This window comes from Gracilinanus agilis, chromosome 3, assembly GCF_016433145.1.
Source record: "Gracilinanus agilis isolate LMUSP501 chromosome 3, AgileGrace, whole genome shotgun sequence".
NCBI lineage: Eukaryota > Metazoa > Chordata > Mammalia > Didelphimorphia > Didelphidae > Gracilinanus > Gracilinanus agilis.
This window is the reverse complement of record NC_058132.1, coordinates 319,153,486-319,169,552: the sequence shown is the minus strand read 5'-3', so window position 1 is coordinate 319,169,552 and position 16,067 is coordinate 319,153,486. Positions and strand designations below refer to the sequence as shown.

Genomic DNA, 16,067 nt, shown 5'->3' with positions numbered 1-16,067 from the left:
TCTCTTTCTCTCTCTCTCTCTCTCTCTCTCTCTTTTTCTCTCTCTCTCTCTCTTTCTTTCTCTTTTTCTTTCTAGACCTGGCTCTCAATCCACTGAGCCACCTAACTTCCTCCTTTCTTTTTCTCTGTCTCTGCCTCTCTGTCTCTCTTCCCTTGCCTTTTGTCTTAGAATCCATACTAAGTATTTGTCTCTAGGCAGAAGAGCAGTAAGGGCCTAGGCAACTGGGGTCAAGTGACTTGTCTAGGGTCATACAGCTAAGAAGTATCCGAGGTAACATTTGAACCCAGGTCCTCCTCACTCCTTGCCTGGCTCTCTATCCACTCAGCCACTTAGCTGTCCCAGGTGTCTCTTTTATTACAGTATAAGATCATGTTAGCCTTCTTCCATATCACACTGTTAACACAAATTGAGCTTAAGTTAAATCTCTGAGATATTTTTCATATATAGTATTGTTTAGCCATACCTCATATATCCTATCCTGTACTTGTGAAGTTCCTTGTTTTTTTTTTAACCCAAGTTAAGAGCTTCACATTTATCCTGGTTCAATTTAAAGAATTCCAATTCCATCCATTATTCCAGCCTTTAGAGATTTTTTTGAATCTGCCATCCAAGGTGCTAGCTCCCCTCTTCCCAACTCAATGTAATTTATGCAATTGATAAGCCTACTTTTATGTCTCCAGCTAAGCTAGTGATCAAAACAAAGCAAAACAAAAACCACATGGATTAGCACTAGACCAAGGACGGATTCCTTGAGGAACCGTTTTGGAAACTTCCCTCCAAGCTATGGACCCATTCCTAATGTGGAGCCATTCTTTAATGACTACTTCTTGGGTCTGGTCATCAGAAGAGCCTAGAATTCACAATTCACCAGACAATGTTATTTATCATCCATCTGAGATCTGTCCACTATTATTCCCACCCCCCCCTTTTTTTTTTCAGAAAAATATCCCAGTATTACTTGCATCTTCATATTCTTTACAGCATGGAGCACAGCCCAGTACTTTGAATATTTGTCCCTATAGCCAAAAAAAAAAAAAAAAAGATTACACTTAAAATTTATGGTCTGACAATTCTCAGTTTCCGTCAGTCAAAGAAAGCAAAGGTTCATTTGAAGGCCTGCCATCTGCTTCATTAATTCAGTATGATTATTCCTAACAGAACAGTCTTTGGTCCCATCAATAATGGCTCATGTTCATGTGGACAGCTGGTTTTCCATTAAAAACACATTACTGTAGTTTATGGTAATGTTTAGAAATCCAACTCTGAGTAGAACTATGATTATGAGGGTCCAAGAGTATAGTCCACATAAAAGAATGTTCAATTTAACACCCTTCTTCTATTAAGCATCCACTGTGTGCCAGGCCCCATGCTAGGTGCTGGTGGGGCATGGAGGTGTCCCTGCCTTTGCGGAGCTTAGATCAGAGTAGGGAGGAGTGACAGGGACAAAAATGACCATTTGCACCAATTAGAAAGTGATCAGTGCACAGGAGAGACACGGACAAATGACTACTACTTGGGAGGTTTGAGGAAGGTGTGGAAAACTGGAAACATTTTTATAAACAACTCTGATTTTTACAAAACTCAAAATGTATCTGATGGCAAAGGCTTTGAGCAAAGAGCCAGGTGCCCTAGGTTATCCTTCTGATTTTTATTAAGCTTCTTTGTTGCCCCATTCCTGCTCCTTCTGACTCAGTGGTAATTGTCCTGAATCCTGAGAAAGCTACAAAGTCAGCGGGGAATGAATGAAGATAAAGGAGAAGCTATCAAGAGAAAAGAGAATGTGGGCTCCAGGGGAGCAGCTCTACCACATACAAGCACTGGGGACATATGGAAAGGATGCTGAGAGACACGAGAGACAGCCTGGCCACCTACTGACTGTTTGGATGAAGCAGAAAGCACATGGAATCATTTTCACAGAGGACACATGGGGCCATCTTTTTGTATTTGTGTGTTGACAATGAGACTTACTCTTTCCCCAACCTCCAACCCAACCAAGAAGATGAGGGGCAGGGTGTGACCAGTGATCTCAGCCTAGGGACATCCCCGAGCTTGTATTGGCTCTTGTAGCACAGCTGTCACATCAGAAATAACAAAAACAACAGCTGACATGTAGACAATGCTTTATGGAGCACTTGGCACAGTGCCAGGCACATAGTAGGCATTTAATAAATGCTTAGTGATTGGATTACATAGGGAATAGCCAAAGTATTAACAATATGCCTGAGGCAACAAAATAGACATCCTATACCTTTTTTAAAAATAAAAAAATTTTTTAAAAAGTAAGAACTAAGTAGACCACTGCCTTTCTATTTCTTTTTATTTATTTCTATTTCTTAATTTTTTATTAATCATAAAAATTAATTAATTATTAAAAATTTATTAATAAAATACATTTCTATTTATTAAGAACTGCCCTGTTGTTTACAACTGAGTTGTAAAACAAGCCATATCAATGACAGATTGACATTGTCCTTTTTTTTTTTTTAAACCTTTACCTTCTGTCTTAGAATCAATACTGTGTATTGGTTCCAAGGCAGAAGAGCAATAAGGGCTAGGTATTGGGGGTTAAGTGACTTGCCCAGGGTCAAACAGCTAGGAAGTGTCTGAGATCAGATTTGAACCCAGGATCTCCCATCTCTAGGCCTGGTGCTCCATCCTATGAACTACCTGGCTGCCCCCTTAACAATGTCTTTTTGAACCTTGAGGATCTATGTATCTGTGAGATATTAAGGACCAATTATAGAAATATCACCCATTCCTTATGAAAATGAAATCTATCCCACAAGTTATGGGCAGCCAGTGTTTTAGCCAATAGACTGGCAGCTCGAGGCAACAGCTGTCAAAGTTCTGCAGTAAGTCATCATGAGCCCTTGGTTCTCCTCTTGGTCATGCTCCTGACTAGCCATAGGAAAATGACTTATCCTTCCTCAATCCTAATTTCTTCTTCTACGAAATGAGATTAGACTAAATAATCACCGTGGTTTGTAGAGGGCTTTGAAATTGGAAAAAATCATAGTGGTCATCTGGTCCAAACTTCTCCCTGGACAAGAACATCCTGCCTCCACCTCCCCCATCCCCACCAATGCCACATCCCTAATAGATGGTCACCCCGTCTGTTTGAATACTTTCAGTTGCTTTACTATCTTGTTCCCCATTCCAAGAATCTACAGCTAAAACCAAACCAAACAGCATCCCCTCTCGGGCCACAGCTGAGATTAAGCTCGCTTACACATCCATCTCTTTGGGCTGACTTGTAGACAAGTGACTCAGAAAGAAGCCACTGGAAAGACTAACCTCACACTTCCTTCACTGAATGACTCACTCCTGAATTTTGACTTCAGTGCTTTAAAGAAGCAAAATAAACAGAGCCGGGAAGGAGGATTAGATTCCAAACTCACCCCCACACCACTTACTGCCTTCCCACTACTTCCTTCCTACGAGTCACTCAAAAATCAAGCTTTTTAGTAAGCTGGAGAAAACAGAAAAAGAGGCCTGGGAACAGCCTGCATCTCTGCTTTTAAGCCCTTGAACTGACCCGAAATGGTCCAGCTGCGTACCTCAATGAGCTCTCTGGAAGAGCTTCTTCCCCTTTTAATGCTTGTGAGTGTTACCACTCTCTGGCTGTACTCAGATATTGCCCAGCTTTTTGATTCCCTCTTGGGGGACCTCCTATTCCAGATGTGTGTCTCCTGCACTAGTCATTTCATACCTACTTCATTACAAGAAAAAGTCCTGGGTGTGAATGTTCGAAATGTTAAATGAATACGACTTCTGCATTTCTGATTGTGGCCTTGTATAACCCTGTGTCTAGCTTTAAAAAATTATGTTAGCGGTCACAGTGGAGGCACAACAGAGGGAGGGATAATCCAAGAGCCTGGACTGAGAGGAAAATCATTGATCTTTGGAAGGCGTTAAGATGTTTTACCAGCAAGGAAACCCCCTTAGTAGTACCTTCCTGTACTATTCCTTCAGCCCATCCTGGTATCATGGAGAGAGAGAGGCACATGGACAGTGACAGAGAGACAGGGAAAAACAGAGAGATAGGCAAATAGAGATGGGGGGGAGAGAGAGAAGAGAGAAGAGAGAAGACAGAGAGAGAGAGAGAGAGAGAGAGAGAGAGAGAGAGAGAGAGAGAGAATGGCAGGTAGACAGAGACAGAGACACACATGCAGAGAGACACACATACAGAGACAGAGAGACAGAGAAAAACAGAGATAGGCAAATAGAGACAGAGAGACAGGCAGAGAGAGGCAGAGACTCACATAGAGACAGAGAGAGACAGGCAGGCAGACAGGGTCAGGCAGGTAGACAAGAGTCAGAAAGAGACAGGTAGACAGAGACACACATACAGACAGAGACAGAGAGATGGAGAAAGATAGAGTGATCCATATAGGGACAGAGAGAGACAGAGACAGAGAGAAAGAAAGAGAGAGAGACAGAGACAGAGAAAGACAGAGAGACAGAGAGAGACGGAGAAAGAAACACACACACACACACACACACACACACACACACACACACACAGCAAGAGCTTCATAATAAAGGGAAAGTAGCCCAAGGTACTTAATGTGGCCAATCGTTAGGATGAACAGCAAATTTATGTGTATGGAGAACAGGCGGGTATCTATGGGGTGTGATTTTACAGGTGCTAAGAAAAGCCTTTTGTCCCAAATGTCTCTCTCCCCAACTCATTCCTTATTGGCCTTTGGGGGTACTTAAAATTCACCCTTGTTATTTATTTCTTTGGATTGACATATTACTGGCTCTAAGCATAAAATGTAGTTCCTGGCCATTTTTTAAAACTCTCCTTCCCTCCTTCCACCCAGATTAATTTATTCATTAAGCTAATTAGGACTTAGTTTATTTTATGTGACTTTCTTGAAGGCATTTGAATTAGAAAGGAGGTTGGGAGGAATCATTTTTGGAACAGATCACCTTTAGGAGGGTAGACCTGGGGGAAATTTCCCACTCTCCCAATCCCTTCTCACCCCTGTGGGGGGTTCAGGGTGGGCAGAGTGGGGGCAGCTCCAAAAAAGAGATGTAAGAAGGCAGAAAGAACATAACTACCTAGCCTGTGTCAATTTGGCCCAAGGCCAGACCTTGTCCTATTCAGGACAATGTTCTAAGTTGAGTATCAGGAACTTTGAGAAAATAAAAAATCATCTGTCCCACCATATCAGACTTGCCTCTTCCTCTTTGCATGATGCTTAGACTCAGAGTCATGGAGTTACAGAATGGTGCTGATCAAAGGGACATTAGACATCATCTGGAGAGAGGAGAAGAAAGACTCTGGATGGGGACTCAGAGAACCTGAATTCAAAGCTGGGCCCTGCTACTCACTAAGTGTTCTCCATGGTCCCTTAGACCAAGCGCTCTCCAAGGTTCTTTCAGGTCATATTGTCTTTTTTTTTTTTTTTTTAATTTATTTCAGGTGAGGGAACTGAGGCCTCCAGGGGTTTATTATTTTGCCTAAGGTCATTCAGTGAGTTGGCAGTTGGCAGAAGATATCGTTGATATCAGGGAAGGAATCTCTTTTAAAGTATTACAGAGTCAGAACTGGGGAGCCCAGGAGCACATATGCTCTGGCTGGTAGCTATGGGTGAGACAGTAGTAATTCTGAAAGAGAAATGGCAAAAGTGAGCAAACTGAACAGGGAATTGCTTATGGCTCTAGGCTGTACTTTAAAAGAACAGTGGAGTTCAGGATCACCATTCCCCATCTGAGCTCCCTCCTCCAAGTGTATTAATTAATTTGTTTCTCATTGTTCTTCTTTGGAACTCCAGCACAAGAGTGTTCTGATGTTCCTGGTCTTTATAGTTAACTGTTTGTTCATTTGTTTTATTTGGTATTAGAAATGCCCAGAACACTCCTTCTACTCTGTGTCTACTTTTAAATTTATAGTCTTAGAACGTTACTTAGGACAATAAAAAGTTAAACAACTTGTCTAAAGCTATAAAACCTGTATGGGTCAAGGTGGGACTTGAAATGAGGTCTTCCTGCCCCTGAGGTCAGCTCCCTATCCACTACACCACTAATTCTTTTGTAGATTACATATTATTCTGTTCTAATTCTTTTGTGGATTATTTATTATTTCATAGATCACATCAATTTTAATAATATTCTTAATACTATTACATTAGTTAGCATTTATATAGTGTTTTAATGTTTGCAAAGTGCTTTTTTTCAAATATGATCTCATTTATCTTAACTCTGGGAAGTAGGTAATATTATGCATATTTTATAGATGAGGAAACTGAGGCAGGCAGAGGTTAAATGACTTCCTAGTGTCACATTGCTAGAAAGTTTCTGAGGCAAGATTCCAATTCAAGTCTCCAGAGTTGTATCCTCCATGCCATAGCGCTGTAACTGATACTGGCGGGGGGTGCATTACAAAGTAGTCCTTGTCCTCAAGATGCTAACAATATAGATGGCAATAAGAAAACTTTTTTATGTTATGAGGAAGTTTTTTCCTCCCTTCCCTCTTTGCAGGGGTGGTGCTAGACTACAGTTTTGTAATGGTAGAGATGTGAGACTTTTAGATGTAACATTGGTTAGTTTTGACATGATTTCTTTGTTTTCTCCTCTTTTTTTATTCTTTGTCATTAGAGATGGCTTTCTGGGAGGAGGAGAAGCAGGAAAGGATAGATTTGGGAATATAGGTGATTAAAAAAACCAAAATGTATTAGTAACAATGTCTATGAAACTAAAAAAGGGGGGGATGTTTCAAAGATCCATGATCAAATTCTTATGGATACCCCCCACCACTGATGTTCTTGTAAAACATTTTTGAGTTACTGAAGCAAAAAGAAAGAAAGAAGGAAGGAAGGAAAGGAGGAAGGGAGGAAGGAAGGGAGGAAGGAAGGACAGATAGACAGTTCTATCTGGTAGTCAGCATTCTGACAGCTAGGCTAATTTTTGGGTGGCAGACATTCTGTCCCATGCTTGAAGCTGGTCCTACACTGTCAGAGCTGGCATTTCACTGACAGTGACCTGTAAGAACACAAGGGTCACTTCCCCACCATGCTAAGACACCAGGAGTAACACTTCTGTTGAAGGATGGTAGGTGAATGGATAAGATGATAGGTGAATGGATAAGACACATGAAAAGATAACAGTCTAAAACAATGGATGGTTGATTGTCAAATGAATGGCTAGGTTTTAATCTTTTAGACGAGATGATCCAAGAATGGCAAGAGGATTTGTTCCTACCCTCAAAGTATTTGTGGTGGTCTAGAAATTAGGTATCTATTATTCCTTCTTCCAAAGACTGGAAAACCAGGGCAAGGAGAGGTTAATTTCTCAAACCCATGCTGATCAACTCATAAAAGACCTTGAGAGGTCATCTGGTCCATTCCTCTGCCTGACTGTGGTAGATCCAGGAAAGCAGCCAAGGAATGATTGGACTTTTGCTTGTGGTAGAGTGTTCCAGCCCCTTGGCTTGGCTTCCTTCCCAATTTCAAACTGCTTGGAAATCATGAACAATAAAAGAGTGAATTTCTCAGTTAGTTAATTATATCCCTGAGGGAGAAGTAAATATTATGGATCTCATTTCCAGATCAGGAAACTACTAAATTAAGAGCATGGATTTGGAATTAGAGCAGAGGTCCAGTTCTAGGGCTCAGATCGCTAGCCCACGCTAATCCCAAAAGGCAATGTTTTTATCTGATGAAAATCTAAATAAGGTTACCAGAGAAACCGCTTGAACCTGACAGCCACCTTGTGGTTGTCGTAGCATCACTCAGGCAGAAAGGAGAAGGGTTCTTGGGAGAGTCTAGGTTTAAGGTGTATTTTTGCTTTCTAAAGCAATTCGTGTAAACACTTACCATCTGCTTGGGTGGCCTTTGCAATAGAAGAACTGGCAATACTCCTGAAGGAGTTGTTGCCTTCCAAGGCCACCGAGAGATTGGACTGTAACAAGATACTTTAAATGATACAAAATCAGGTTAACTAGGAACTCCCTAAGAATGTCACCCTGGAAGTGATCACTGGGTAGGGGAAGACACAGCTCTTTTTTAAGATGAACATTTCCCCCAACACCTCATTCTTGCATTTCAAAGGAAGGAGGTAAGTAGGGACCCAAGAATCTGCACAGGTCTCCACAGATGCTCCTCTGGGTCTATGGAATGCCTCTGGGCTTGGGGCCAGCCCTCTGGATAAAGTCAGACCCGGAGGTGAGGTAGCCTGTTAATTAAAAAGTCTGGCCAAGAACCAGTCCTAGAAGAAATCAGTAAGGCACCCGAGCCCCAGACTCAGAAAGCCAAGAGTTAAATTATACAAAGGACCCATTAGGGAAAGAAGAGATAACACTAACGTGGAATTTCCAAACCAGTTTAGATTTTGTTTTGCTTAGGAAATTAGTCTGGTAAGTTGTCTACATCACCGACAATTTCTCATTCCTTTACAGCCCGGCTTTCTTCCTTTTATCTTTGACGGTCTCATCTCTTTGCACTGGACGTAGTGTTTTCCGTCCCTTACCTCTCACAGTTCCCAGGGAAGAAGGAAAAGACTCAGGAGTGGGGTCCAGTCTGTCTCTCTGATGTCGACAGGTCAGGGAGAAGAGAAGGGTCAAGAAGAATCAGCCGGAGGGTCCTTCGGGATTTGCAGCGGAAGGGTCAGCTGTAGGCTCAGTGAGAGCTGGAGGAGGAGGGAGCCCTCGTATATAAAGAAGGCAGCTAGCCCGGTCTGGGCATTAGCGGCTCCTTCACGCTACAGGGAGGGAGGGAGGGAGGGAGGGAGGGAGCAAGCTAGGGAGAGAAGAGAGGGGGCCCACTCCCCTCTATGAAAGACGGGCTTCATCCCTGTAGAACCCCTTGTCAAGAAGGGGAGCTCCTCCTGCCCTTCTAATATTTATGAATATTCCAGTGTGCTCCCCGCCTTCCCCCACGCACCCCGGAGCCAAATCCCTTCGGAACCCCCCAGTCTTGGATTTTCTTGAGTCTGTGATTATTGTAGGAGAGGTGGAGAGGTTGGGGGATGGGGCTGGAGGGGTGAATCTGGCTGGTATTAATAGACACAATGGGACATTTCAGAATGGGATAATTCCATAATAGTGGGAATGGGGGGTAAGGGGGCTGGCTGCTATGGCAACGGGTCTGTGCTTCTAAGACTGCACTTGGCAGGCCAGAGAGGGGGTCTATGGGGCAGCAAGAGAGTTTGTGAATGGGGAGGGGGTGATAATAGCCAGTCAGTGGGAAAAGCTGAAGGGCCCTTGTTTGGCCAAATGAGAGGGGATTCTTTCAGGACAGTTGCTGTAGGGTCCTTGTGTCCTGCCCTGTATAATTAGCCTCCATTAAGCATAGTTGAATAAAACTGATGCCTTTATCTAGAGATGAGCACAGCTGCATACTTCCTCATAATAGGGTGCTGTCTACCCCTCACTGGCAACTTGGGCTTGGTCTGGGAGTCCCCATTTTAGAGACATGGGGTGATCTATAAAGTGAGCACCGGGACTCTCTTTATCATATAACTCTCTTTGCCTGGTGACATCTTGGGAGGGTGGAGAGGGTGGGCAGTGGGTTTTTAGAAATGGTTGGAGTCATGTGCGTCGATTTTCCAATTCACCTCTGGGGTGGCCTCCTAAACAAAACTTATCCTGTTTCCCCGCACACGATCAGTGAAAGAATTCGACTTCTCTTTTCCAGCCTACAAGAATTTTAAATCTAAAGCAACTTCAATTCACTTCTTTCCTTCTTTATTTTAATGGCGAGACTATTTTTTTAAAAATTCAGCACCTAACCACACCCTGCTCCCCATCAACAATATGGGAGATTACATTTGAAAGCTTTCTCCTCAAATCTGGGAGAGGGACCAGAGAATATGGTGAGCCGTTATCCCTAGCAGTAGGATGATTTCCCTCGCCCTTTAGCGTTCTGTCTTTCTATTTACATTGGGGAGAGCGTTCAGGTGTCTGAGTAGGAACATGGAAATGCTAGAAATAAGTGCTCACAGACAGGAAAGTGCCCAAATTCTAAAATAGACGGGGAACCAGCCACTTAGCCCCTCTGCTAGTGACCCCTGCTGGACTCTTTTTATAATGCCATATTCCAACATCAGACAACTAACAAAATCTTAACAATCCTGTGGAGAACACAAGAGAAAAGGACATGGCTCATATCGCCAAGAGTTTGGCGATGCACATTGGAAACAAATGTGATTATTATGTAGTTGTGCGATGATTGTGGTCATTAATAGGCGATGAAGGGCTAAACTGTGGGCTAGGGATAATAAAGCCAGAGGAGTTCAGAAAAGACTAGCAATCACTAAAGGCTGACACTCTATGGAAGAGAAAGGATTTGAGCAGGACCTTGAAGGATAGGTAGGATTTAGACAGGCAGACAAGGGAGAATGGGAACCAGGCAAGTGGAGATGGAGTTGCTTGGGGAAAAGATCTAATGTTGCCAATGGACATTTACTCCTCAGAGGAGCATAGATCTTGGGATGAAGGGGCCCTCAGAGGCTATCTGGTTCAAAGGGACTAAGACCTGGGGACCTGCCAAAGGTTACAATACAAGTAGTAAAGTGAGGCAAGTTTTGGACCCAGGCACCTTACTCCAGGACCAAGAAAGTTTTGACATTAAGAAAGACATTATGCTGTGTGACCCTGGGCAAGTCACTTGACCCCCATTGCCTACCCTCACCACTCTTCTGCTTTAGAGCCAATACACAGTATTGACTCCAAGACGGAAGGTAAGGGTTTTTTTTTTTTAAAAAAAGAAAGACATTATGTTTACTAGTGCCTTCCCTCTGTTAATGATTTCCAATTTATCCTTGCTTTGGAAATAGTTGTTTGCATGCTGTTTTTCCCATTACTTTGTAAGCTCCTTGAGGGCAGGGACTATCTTCTGGCTCTTTTTGTATCTGTAGCAATTAGTATAGTACCTGGTACACAATAGGGGTTTAATAAATGTTTATTGATTGATAGATTATTGGGTTTGCTTCTGGGTACTACTTTTTGGGAAAGGAATGAAATAAGCTAGAGAGCATCTTGTGGAGGGTAAATGAGATGAAGGGTCCTGAGCTGACATCATCTATGAGGTTTAGCTGAAGCAGTTGAGAATATTAAGCCTGGAGAAGAGGAAACTTAAAGGAGACATGAAAACCACTTTTAAGCATTTGGAGTTGTTATGCTGAGTGGCGCAGTGAATAGAATTCTGGACAGGGAGTCAGGAAAACTCATCTTCTTGAATTTAAATCTGGTCTCAAATACTAGCTGGGTGACCTTGGGCAAGTCACTTCACTCTGCCTCAGTTTCCTTACTATGAAGTGAGCTGGAGAAGGAAATGGCAAAGCACTCCAGTATCTTTGCCAAAAAGAAAACCCAAAACCAAATGGAGTCACAAAGAGTGTGACATGACTGAAAAATGACTGAATGACATGTAAGAGGGATAGATTTGTTCTACTTGTCTGTATGAGGGAAAACCAGGGACAATGAATGTTAGTTGCAGAGAGGCCAATTTAGGTTTAAGGAAGGAAAAACCTCCCAGCCATTAGAGTTATCCAGAACTGGAATGGGTTGCCTTGGGAAGTAGTACATTCCTTCTTGCTGGAAGGCATCACAGCTAAAGTCAGTCACAGGGTGCAGTGGAGACAGCTTTGGGCCTGGAGTCAAAAAAGACTTGAGTTTGAATTCTGCCTCAGGTGCTTACTAGCTGTGTGACTGGAAAGAAGTCATTTAAGTGCTGGTTGCCTCCAAGGGGATAACAATAGCACCTGTTGCTCAGGATCATGAGGATCAAATGAGAGAACATAAAAAGTCTAGTACATAGCAACAAATGCTTCTTTTTCCTTCACAGATGTGTTTCAGAATAAGGTTTCTTAATCTTTTCTTGTGTGTGTGTCATGGATTTCTTTGGCCATCTGGTGAAACCTATACGATCCCTTCCTAGACTCATGTTTTTATATGTTTATATAATGAAGCGATATAAGATCATAAGGGAAATAAATTATATTAAAATAGTTATTTACCTATAGGTCTGTGGATATATAGACATAGCTATAGAGATCTGTACCTCTACAGTCTCTAGATTAAGAAGCCATGTTTTAGAAGGTTTGGGTTAGACTAGATAGACTAGATGTTTAAGTGGAAAAGGATTGTGTCATTATAGGTCTTGAAAAATAGATAGAGAAGTTTAAATTCAGTGGGATAGATCATTGTCAACCATTATAGGTGTTTTTTTTAGACCCTTACCTTTCATCTTAGAACCAATATTCTGTATTGGTTCCAAGGCAGAAGATCAGTAAGGGCTAGGCAATGGGATTTAAGTGGCTTTCCCAGGGCGAAACAGGTAGGAAGTGTCTGAGGCTAGATTTGAATCCAGTTCTCTTGTCTCCATGCCTGGTTCCACTAAGCCACCTTGCTTGCCCCTCCACCATTATAGGTTCTTGATAGTAGAGTAGCATGATGGAGGTGATGTTTTAGCAACTTGATAACTTGTCTTATAGGGTATCATGGAGACCCTTTCTGTCTGATGTTACTTGTAGTGGCTGGATGCTAGGAAGTAAGTCTGTAGAAGAAGAGAAAGTGTCTATGTGTCCACACATACAAACATATTCCTATATACCAGTAGAAGCCACCTCGAAGTCCCCTGTATATTCCATAGCACGGGTGTGCTACAGTATGAATACTGCCTTGATTCACCATTTTTTTTATATGCCAGATTATGCCACAGTCCAACTAAATCCTGTAGAGGAGGGTGCAGGGTGTGAGGGTGTTTCTGGGAGGACTCTGGAAAATATCACTCCAGGTTAAATTAACACAGAATTGAAATTCCTTCTACTATTTTGGCAGAGGGTTCACACTGATTTTTTTCTCCCACATGCAGGGGAGACAGCTGTTGTTTCACACTGAATAGTGTTAGGAACCATTTTAAGATCATCAGAGCTCTTTAAGGACTTTACAAGTGTGGGGGGTTTTAAATGAATATTTTTATGTTTGACTTTTAAAACTGGTGTAAAAATGAACCAACAGTCAAAAACAACTTACAATTTAAAAAATGAATAGTTTTCTCCTCATCCCATGTTTGATTCTACTTTTCTCATTTTGTCCATTTCCTTTCTGCATATTTATATTCTTAAAAGTTGTTTTTATGATATTGGCATAGTCGGTAGATGCCAAGTTCTGGGTTTGCTTTTTTGAGGAAAAAGCCAGTCTTGAGAAGTATCTCTAGAAGAATAAACACATCCCACCTTTATCAAGTCTCCAAAGGAAGGAGAAAAGATAGCACATGGCTTGGACTTTTTCCGGCTCCTTGAGGAAGCAAAGGCTTCCTTCAAATCTAAGGACTTCAGAGACTGGAATAAAATCAGAGATTTAGAGATGTAGAGAGCCTAAAGAAAACCTCTTAGAGGATGTCCAGTCCAACCCTCATTTTACAAAGAAGGAAACTAAGGCCTAGAGAGAGATTCAGTGACAATCTCCTGATCTTGGGTAAGTAGCAAGACTGGAAAGTGAACCTAGGTCTTCTAGTTCCAAATCCAGTCATCATGGATCCAGGAACCATGAGGATGATTTCCCAGGTTTTAGAGGCTCCAATGATGCTGGGAAGTCCCAGAAGACAGGACAAAGGACTTGTGGGGGATGGGGCCTTAGGAGAAGGAGGTGACTATTAATGTCCAATGCTCTTCTGTTCAATCTTCTTTCAGGCACCTATGCAGACCCTGTCACAATCGGGAGAAAGCCAAGGGCCTGGGCAAGTACATCTGCCAGAAATGTCATCTGATTATTGATGAGCAACCTTTGATGTTCAAGAATGACTCTTACCATCCAGATCACTTCAACTGTACTCATTGTGGGTAAGTACTCTGGCATCTGGGGGAGCCTGGCAAACATGCTGTCAGTCAGGGTCTTTTAGCCTAAATGGCTGAACCAAGTAATCATGTTTTTTTTTATGGCTTGCATGTTTTTATTTTTCATTTCTTTCTCTGGAGGTAGACATTCACAAGTTATTCATCAAACATTATTTCTGTTGCTATATATAATATTAACTTTAACAATCACCTGAATCAATAAGATTTTGTTGAACTTCTCTGTAGTCTGTTTTGCACCCCACTCTGGAGTCCCCCTGGATTTCTAGGGTTGAAGTGGAGTATTTTGGAAATAAACACAACTCAGTTCCCTCAAGTTCCTAATCAATTTTAAAAAATCATCTGAACTGGGAGCAGCTCAAGGGAATGAGAGCCAGACTTAGGGATCAGAGATCCTGGGTTCAAATTTGGCCTTAGATACTTCCTGGGCAAGTCACTTAACCCTCATTGCCTAGCTCTTACTGCTCTTCTAACTTGGAACTGATACATAGTACTGATCCTAAGCCAGAATATAAGGGTATTAAAATAAATAAATAAAATCACCTGAATTTGGTTTGCTGTTAGGTGACAAGAATATACATCAATTCTATCTCTTCCTAGGTACCCCTACTTGTGCTAGGTGCAATGGGGGATCAAGAACAGGATAAGCATAGTCCCAGTTTCCAGGGAATGTACAGTCTACTTGAGAAGGCAGGGCCCACTGACAAACAAACAAACAAACAAACATAATGATGTAATACACTTTAGCTTCAGAACTTCAAGAGCTTTTATCTGTGTAGACATTTTCTCCAAAACAGATCACAGCTTCTCCATGGCTTAGTAGATGTTATTCATGAGTTGTTATAGCCAAAATGATTCCTTACCTGGTGGCTAAGCCTCTGACCATAAACCTTTCTCCACTTAACCAAGCTTTTAGACACAGAATTCATTAATAATGGACCTGTACCTGAGTCCTTTCCAGTCTGCTAGGACCTACCAAAATTCTTAGCTGGCATAGCCTTTGAGAAGCCAAGGCTACTTCCACGTCAAGATGAATCTTTCAAATAGACTTCGGTGGAAAATACCAGTCCTAATTAGGAGAACACAGTATAATTTTTTTTTAAAGAATGTTTTGCATGGGATTTTATGGAATTAAGTTTGACTAAACAGAAATTTAAAAAAAAGATTTTTTTCTATTTACTTTTTACTTTTTTCTGTTTAGTTAAGAGACTCCTCCACCAGCCAGCATACCTTAAAAGGCATGAGAAAATGGTGAACTTAGAGGATCTGGACCCTTGAAATCTCCCTTCTGCCTTATATTTCTGTTTTTTGGAAGAGTATCCAAAGCCACTTCCAGTCAGAGGCAGGAAGTGATCACTGGCAGGGCCCAGCTACTCTTTGTTCTCCTAAAGTCCTATATTTATGTTCCAGGAAGGAACTGACTGCAGAGGCCAGAGAGCTGAAAGGGGAACTTTACTGCTTGCCTTGCCATGACAAGATGGGGATTCCCATTTGCGGAGCCTGTCGGAGGCCCATAGAAGGCCGTGTGGTCAATGCCCTAGGAAAGCAATGGCATGTGGAGGTGAGTTCCAGTCATTCAAGGTCTAACATGCAGGAGAACTACACAAGTGCTAGAAATCACTGATTCAACTGAGGAAAAAACAAGTAACAATGGTACAGATCTTCCTCATCCAAACTCAAGATGCAGACAGTAATGCCATATTAGCTAGAACTCCTTGTCTTTCTCTTAAAACCTATCCCTCTTCCTAACATCCTCATTTTTGTTGGTGGCACCACCATCCTTGCTCAAGCTCGAAACCCGAGGGCTGTCTTTGACTCTTCTCTTACCCTTCTCCAATAAATTCATTTTCTGAGACCTATCCAGATTTTTTTCAAGTTCTCTTCATATTTTACTGCCACCATGCAAATTCATGCCCTAGTTATATGTAGCCTTAACTATTACAAATAATCTAACACATTGCCCTTCTTCCAGGCCCTTTCTTCTCTAATCTATCCCTAGTTAACAAAAAAGATTTCCATGATGTACAGTTGCTTCTATGATGTATAGGAGAGAATAGAGACTCCCATTTATGGCCTTCACAGTTTATTTCCAATCCAACTTTCCTTTCTTTCCTTCTCTTCCTTCCTTCCTTCCTTTTTTCTTTCTTTCCTTCTTTCTTTCTTTCTTCCTTCCTTTCTTCCTTTCTTCCTTCCTTCCTTTCTTTCTTTCTTCCTTTCTTTCTTTCTTCCTTCCTTCCTTCCTTCCTTCCTTCCTTCCTTCCTTC

General features: G+C 41.9%; 1 protein-coding gene across 1 annotated transcript in view; it reads left to right on the top strand.

Moving 5' to 3' along the window:
• The window catches only part of LIMS2 (LIM zinc finger domain containing 2), a 60,233-nt gene that overhangs the window by 29,620 nt on the left and 14,546 nt on the right, over positions 1–16,067 (top strand). The window contains exons 5-6 of the mRNA XM_044669968.1: positions 13,642–13,791; positions 15,214–15,364. Of these exons, the coding sequence (XP_044525903.1) occupies positions 13,642–13,791; positions 15,214–15,364 (301 nt within the window). The remainder of the gene's footprint in view (positions 1–13,641; positions 13,792–15,213; positions 15,365–16,067) is intronic.